The sequence below is a fragment of the Merops nubicus genome, unplaced genomic scaffold (genome assembly GCF_000691845.1).
Source record: "Merops nubicus isolate BGI_N331 unplaced genomic scaffold, ASM69184v1 scaffold3616, whole genome shotgun sequence".
In the NCBI taxonomy this organism is placed as follows: Eukaryota; Metazoa; Chordata; class Aves; order Coraciiformes; family Meropidae; genus Merops; species Merops nubicus.
The window spans coordinates 16,784-24,858 of NW_008615453.1; the positions used below are offsets into that span (position 1 = coordinate 16,784).

Below are 8,075 nucleotides of genomic sequence, written 5' to 3' on the forward strand. Positions count from 1 at the left end.
GCAGGGGGAAATTGTTGAATGTATTTGCTTTACACTTCCTAAAAGCATGTATCTTTGTTAGTGGACTATGGAGAACTCATCTGGAATACTCATAAAATACATAAAATTAAGTGATCTGGAGAATTCTAGGTTGTGGCTTCCCATCCTGTGCATTCCCAGATAAGAAAGTCTACACGAGATGGGAAGTCAGAGGCTGTAGGTTCATTTATTTCCCAGAAGCAATGATTGCCCATCATTTAAATGCAGAATTAATCCTGAGACCATAAAAAAGTAGATTGTAAGGTACCTCTAGAGGCCACCTGGTCCAGGAGTAAAGTATGTTAGAATAAATAATTAAATAATACAAATAAATAATTATAAATAAAGTTATACACCTTAGAGCTTCTATTAGGACTCCTGGGAAACTGAGTTACCACTCTAGAACCACAGCTGCTGCCACAGCCTTCACCCGTGGAATCAGAAACAACATGCACACTCTGAAGAGACAAAGAAAGGATTGTGTAAAGGATGCAAAGAGACTGAAACTTCTTCATCCTCTGGCACAGCATGTTTGCCATCCATCGTCAGGTGGTGAGTGAAGCAGCTAAAGTCACAGGCAGTCTGTTTGCAGTCCCTGGTGCTAGCTCTGACAATTGCAGAGGGAGCCAGATCACTGTGAGTGGGTCTGGCATTTAAAAGAGCTGAACTCTGGTGTGTGCACAGCAGTCCTAATCACATGGAGGTGTGGGAGAGGATTCATGGTCAGAAGAGCAAGACTTCAGGTGAGAATGATGGGACTACCAAAAGAGCTTCTGAAAGGGAGATACATATTGAAGATGTTGGGTGGTGCTTGTAGGATTTAAAAGCTGGAATTGCAATAACCTTCAGAAATACAGAGTCTTGATGTGGATTGAAGCTAGGAGATGGGTTGCTGAAGAGCTCTTGGTACTTGGAAAGGACTTGGGAAGACAGCAGATAAGAGTTGTAAGGATTAGGGGAGTTTAGGTCTCAGCTGTCTTGTATTCATGCATAATTCAGGGAAGGCTGATAAAAACAGTGAGAGAAATGCCATAAGAAATACAGTACTTATCCCAGTACAAGGATTTGAGATGTTGGCTGCTTACTTTGCCTAAGGATGAAGGACACTTGACTGGATGAAAAGAAGGATCAGAACTTAACTTTAGGGAAAAGGGAAAAATACTAATTTCTCCTAAGTTTATCATTAAATATCTTAAACAGAAGTTGGGTGTTATTGGACTAGTAATGAGTGATTCCTATGTTTTGCTTAGACTGCCAAAACATTAATGAGATTACCAATAAAATTTCTTGGATCAGCACGTATTCTTTGATGCCCATGAGCAAATTGTGTAGGTAATAGTGGTTAAAAGCCCGAATCTCACTTCATGTAGAGCCAGAGGTATATTGATATTGCCCTAAAGAATGGTATGCTACCTTCTGATGGAGATGTTGGCAGATCCAGCAAGGGATTAATCATCATCCAGCTAGCAGCAGATGAAATTTGTTTCTGCATGAGTTACACAATCATTTAGGTTCAGGAATTGCCTATTGGTCAGAACTAACTAAAGGATAAAGTCAGATATTACAGATACAATTCATCTGTCCAAAGATAATGATACAACTAAAATTCTGATCTCTATATATAGAGCAGAATGAAAATAGTCAACCATAGTCTGACACTCTAATGTCACTGGAAGCTATCTCAGACATCTCCACCAGACTGACAAGTGAGACAAAGGACCCATCCTTCTAGACCACATACTGCAGGCCAGGCAGATTATTCCAGAGCATGTAAAATTGCACTCAACAGCTGTGTTTAGGACCTGGGTTCCAGCCCTCCCTAAGAGGAACTGTATCTTTTTCCTTCCACTCTGTCCCTCAGGTCACTACGTTCACTTATTCAGCTGTACATCAGCAAGCATTGTAAATTACACAGTATGAACCCCTCCAGACACATTAAGCACATTAAGAGATGGCTTTGCCATAGAAAAGACAGAATATCACACTAACAGTTTGTGATTCCTGAGCTTCCTGTAAACTGGTTGGTTTTGAAGTAAATAATTCAAAGGACTGAAAAGAGACAAATGAGGATGTGCATTACTTAGCTTTCATGATAAATTTGTTTCCAGTGGTGAAGACAAAAATACAGCAGTGAAAATAGGCAAAAGGAATAGACCTGAGTTCAGAGCAGCAAATCTTTTTTCACTATGGAAAGGAGACTGCAGCTGAAGAGTAGAGAGGAAGTTAGTGAAGGGTCTAGAGAACAAGTCTTATGAGGAACAGTGGAGGGAGCTGGAGTTGTTTAGCTTGGAGAAAAGAAGGCTCAGGGAAGACCTTCTCACTCTCAACAGCTCCTTGAAATGACACTCTTCTCCCAGGTAACAAGTGACAGGACTAGAAGGAATGGGCTCAAGGCTGCCCAGGGACGTGGTGGAGTTATCATCCCTGGAGGGATTTAAGATGTGTAGAAGTGTTGCTAAGGGACATGGTTTAGTGGTGGACTTGGCAATGCTGAGGTAACAGTTGGACTTGATGATTTTAAAGGTCCTTTCCATCTTAACTCTCTGGTTCTATAGGTAGATTGACAGCATTAGGGAAGCAAATAGAAAATCTGGGAAATATTTTCCACCTTTCTAACGTGGTGTGGCAGGAATTGCAAAGGGAGTAACCTTGATCAGTTCTTTGCTGAATGGGGCTGAACAACCCAGACCGAAGTAGATAATGAGCTGTGGGGAAAAATCATAGATAGAAAGCCATGAAAGCCAAGTGCATCTAGAGAAGTCTCTATAAGCAACCAGAGGTGAAGGGAGAGTGTTGTTTCTGCATTAGCTGAGTGTTAGGGTACGATACAATACGATATGATACAAGACAGTAGAGTGGAGTGGCAAGCTCTTGCAGGAATCTTTCTGTCACGTGATGATATAAGAAGTGACTGGAGCTGACCAAGCCACTTAGAGGGAATTTAAAAAGTGTCAAAGAGAAACTCAGATCCAAATGGATAAGGATTCACAGTCATGTGAGAAACTAAGTATCATACACACATCCAGCAAAATGAGCCCTTCAGATGTCCGTGAAAGAAAGGAAGAGGTGGAGAAAACAAAGAATGTCAAGAAATTTTATAACTTCAAGGCACGACATGAAATTTTGACTCTTGACAAAAACACAAAAAAGTTACATAACAGTATTTTTTTCTCTTACTTGTTTTTATTTTGTTTTTCTTTTTTTTTCCTTTAGTCTTAGCTTTACTAGGTTTTGCCACATTCTTCTCCTCTCAGTTGTTTTTATTGTTTTAGTTTCTACTTTCCAGAAAGATTTAATTTGTCACTGGTCTCAATATAGGAACTAAACCAAAACTGTTCTAACTAAATAATCTCTTACAGGTGTGAGCATTTTCTGCCCCTAAAATATTTTCAGTGTGGTTTATTCTCTGCCTCAACATTGCTGAAGTTACTAATTCGGTAACATGAAGGTGCCATCATGCAGACAGACATACCATCTTTGTAGCAAAATGGAGGAAAGGTGTTAAAAAGACACGTGGCAAAACTCATGTAACATTATTCTGACAAAAGAAGGGGGAAAAAAAAAAAAAAGTGGGAAGAATGAGAGAACTTAGACCAATGGAAAGACTTTTAAAAGAAATCTGACCAAGTTTTATGATTTCCTTCATGAGGGTGGTGTCAGAAGTCCATTATGAAGTTCCATTCAAAATACGTGTAAACAAAATTATTTTATATATTCTATGAAAAAATGACAGTTTATTTTCCAGATTGCTGTCACACCTATTCATGGTGTATTCATTTCATGGACACATTTAGATAACTGAGTTTTCTTACATTTCCAGTGTTCTGTTGACCTCATTGGAAAATTACACACCACTGTTGGATTTCTCTGGAGGAATCTGGAAGTCTGAATGTGATCTAGACATCCTTAGCTCCCTTGAAAGACAACTGGGAAGAATTAAATATTTTGGAAAATAATTGAACTGATATATTCTAGATAAAATTTAGGATGGAATTAGTCATTCCCTGGGCTGGATGTATTGACATAATTACACAAAAAGGGATTTAAAATTGTTTAATTACAAACAACTTTGCATCTGTCAGATGAATTCCCCCAAGGAATTCATAAACCTTCCTTCAGATGTCAGTGATCCATACTTAAGTTTCCTTTTATAATCAATGGTTGTGCTTTAGGTTAATTGTGAAATTTTAGAGTGCATTTTGTGTAGCTTTTTTTAGCTATCTAACTTAGAATTAAATCCGTCTACCCTGGAAGGACCGGCTTTTGTCAGCTGGAGAGAGAGTAGACATGACCAGATCAGATAAAGGCATCTACACCTTAAACCACAAAAATAACCTACCCATGAAAGAACAGACTGATATTTTTTGACCTGTATTCCATACAGGTGCCATTTCCCAGGCACACAGAAAACAAAGACCACTCAGTAAAACACGGGCATTTCCAGTTTACATTTCCAGTAAAATGCCCAGGTTAGCAGGAATCTAAATTACTGGCTTTCAAGTATTTCACCATTAGGAGCTCCCTACAACTAGGAAATGGGAAAAGGCAATGCTTTTTAGGCCAAAGTTTTTCAAATATTTCTGTAGGTTTCCACTGATGTTTGTTTTTTTCAGTTATTACTTTCTGTTTTTCTGGATTCTGCAAAGTGGAAATGGAGCCCAAGAACTGTACAATAGTTACAGAGTTTGTTCTGTTGGGATTGTCCCAAAACCATGAAGTCCAGATGATTCTCTTTTTCTGCTTCCTGATCTTCTACATGATCATTCTGCCAGGCAACGTCCTTATCATTCTCACAGTTCAGAGGGATTCCCAACTGGGATCACCCATGTATTTCTTCCTGGCCAATTTGGCATTCTTGGACATCTGCTACTGCTCTGTGACCCCACCCAAAATGTTGGCTGACTTTTTCTCACACCATAAGACCATCTCCTACAGTGCCTGCATGACCCAGCTTTTCTTCCTTCACTTCCTGGGAGCAGCTGAAGCTTTTTTGCTCATGGTCATGGCCTATGATCGCTATGTAGCCATTTGCAAACCTCTTCACTACACCAGGCTTGTGAGCAGGGGGTTATGCTACATCCTGGTTGGAGCTACATGGGGAGGGGGTTTCATCCATGGCATCATTCTCTTTGCTCTCAGCATCCACCTCCCTTTATGTGGTCCTAACATCCTGGACAACTTCTTCTGTGATATCCATCAGCTAGTCAAGTTGGCCTGTGGCAACACTTTCACGGTGGAGCTTTTGATGTTCCTCAACAATGGAGTCGTCATCATTATGTGCTTTACACTTCTCCTGTTTTCCTACACAGTCCTGTTGCTGAAGCTTCGGACACAGTCCTTCACGGCAAAGAATAAAATAGCCTCCACCTGTGTTTCCCACATCATTGTGGTTTTTGTCATGTGGGGCCCAGCCATGTACATCTACGCTTTACCCTTCCAAGCTGTCCCAATGGAGAAAGTCATTGCTGTTTTCCACACGGTCATCTTCCCCTTGACTAATCCCATGATCTATACTTTGCGTAACAGGGAGATCAAAGGCTCGATGTGCAAGCTCATTATCCAGTATGTATCTTGGTGCCAAAAATTTAAAAAAAATATTTTAAAGTAAGCAAAAGCATTTATTATTTCTGTTTTATTTGCTAATACAATCTTCACAGGAAAAACTCCATAGTGGACATTATGTAGCAACATGATATGTATCAAGCAAGCGTCAAACAATTTTTTTCTAATTATTAAAAAGCCTTAGGGTGACAATAAAACCTGTGTGGAATAATTTAGAGGAGAACTACACTGTGTAAAGGAATTAATACAGTTGTGCTATGAAGTTCTACTGTTAAAATTCTGTAAAATTCTGTAAAAATCTCTACAGAAATTAACTGCCAGGTGTGAAGAATTTACAGAATCATTACTGAACTCCTGGTCCAGATGCAGATAGATAGAATTGGGTAGCAAGCATGTTAGTTCAAGCTTTCTGCTTCTGCTTGAATCTCTGACTGCTGACAATGCCTGGGGTTTGACTCTTACCTCTGCTCCCGAATAAGTTGATTGCTTCTCCACAAAGGGAGAATGTGCAAGTCCATGGATAATCTGACTTGTAGACAAGCTTTGCATTTTCATACAGCATAGGTAGGCCTCTGAAATCAGAAGTCAGCTACCGGGTAAAACTCAAAGGCAACATGGACACAGCATTACAGTAGGCACTAGTGACAGGTTTTCTCTATCTAGGTATAGACAGCCACAGCATTAGAATTAATCACATAAGGATTTCTGCATAAGTGCTGGGTGTTTCTAGTAAGCAATTCAGGTAACCCACTTTTGAGTTTACTTTGGGAAGAAATAAGCCAGCAATTTTATCTTGGCCTTAGTACTTGGTCTGCAATCTATTTCTCAGTTAGATTCCAAGGTGAAATCATAGAATATCTCAAGTAGGAAAGGACATAAGAGGATTGAGTCCAATTCTGAGCTTCTTGCAGGACTACCTAAAACTAAATCATATGACTAAAGACATCATCCAGACACTCTAAATTGCAATACTAGCTCTCTTTGCCTCATTCTGGTCATTGAGTTGGCCAGCAGCCTTGTATGCTCCTTGTCTTCTTCCTTACCCCACTCCTCACTTCATTCTTAAAGGAACTATCCTTGGCCTCAAGTTCTGAAAGCTAAAGTAAGCTACAAGTCTCCAAGCTTCAAAGTCATAGGTACTGGAGGCAATGCCATTTAATCTCATCATTTATGACCTGGATGATGGGTTGATACAAAGTTGTGAGGATGGGGTGATAAACCAGATAGTTATGGCACCACTCAGAGGGACCTTGGCAGGCTGTAGAAAAGGGCTGCCAGGAACCTCAACAAGTACATCAAAGGAAATTGCAAATTGCTGTACTGGGGGGGAATATGTGATGCACAATACAGGGGTGTGGAGGGGCACCCAGATGGAAAGCAGATCTGCAAAGAAGCACCTGGTGGACACCAAGTTGAACAAGCCTCAGCAATGTGCCTTCATAATTCAGGCGTCAAACAGACTGGCAAGGGCTCCAGCCAAACAGCCCAAGTTGTGGAAGGTGAAGGCAAGGACTAGGAGAAGGAAGATTCACCCCCTGTAAGGGAAGAAATTGAGTGCACCCTCAGCAAGTCTGTGGACAACGTCAATCTGTGTGGTGTGGTTGACATGCTGGAGGGAAGGGATGCCATCCAGAGGGACCTGGACAGGCTGGAGGGGGGGGCACAAGCCAACCTCAGGATGTTCAACAAGGCCAAGTACAAGGTCCTGCACCTGGCTCAGGGCAATCCCAAGCACAAATACAGGCTGGGCAGAGTATGGATTGAGACTAGTCCTGAGGAGAAAGACTTGGGGGTGTTGACTGATGAAAAGCTCAACATAAGCCAACAACATGTGAGTGTATCCCTGAACTGTATCCTGGGCTGCACCAAAAGAAGTGTGGCCATCAGGTCGAGGGAAGCAATTCTACCCTTCTACTTCACTCCCACCTGAAGTACTGTGTCCAGCTCTGCAGTCCCAGCACAAGAAGGACATGTTGGACCTGCTGGAGTGGTTCTGGAGGAAAGCCACAAGGACTATCTGAGGACTGGAACACCCATCCTATGATGACAGGCTGAGAGAGTTGGGATTGTTCAGCCTGGAGAAGAGAAGGCTCTGGGGACACCTCATTGTGGTCTTCCAGTACATGAAGGAGGCCTACAAGAAAGCTGGAGACGGACTTTTTAACAAGGGCTTCTAGTGGTATAACAAGGGGTAATATGTTCAGACTGGAAAGGAGACGGACTTTTTACAAGGACTTGTAGTGGTAGAACAAGGGGTAATATGTTCAGACTGGAAAAAGGTTACATTAGATGTAAGGAAGAAGTTCTTCACTTTGAGGGCAGTGAGACTCTGTAACAAGTTGCCCAGAGAAGTTGTGGACCCTCCAGCATGGGACGTGTTCAAGACAAGGTTGGACAGCACCTTGCACAGCCTGGTCTAGTGGGAGATGTCCCTGCCCGTGGCAGGAGCATTGAAACTAGATGATTGGTAAGGTCCCTTCCAAACCATTATTCCA

General features: G+C 41.4%; 1 protein-coding gene across 1 annotated transcript; it reads left to right on the forward strand.

Moving 5' to 3' along the window:
- Positions 1 to 4,669: 4,669 nt before the first annotated feature.
- LOC103775068 (olfactory receptor 4N5-like) lies at positions 4,670 to 5,592 on the forward strand (the record flags this gene model as incomplete). Its single annotated transcript, XM_008942512.1, has 1 exon — positions 4,670 to 5,592. A coding segment is annotated over exon 1 (923 nt), but the record flags the coding sequence as incomplete, so codon positions are not given.
- Positions 5,593 to 8,075: the final 2,483 nt, after the last annotated feature.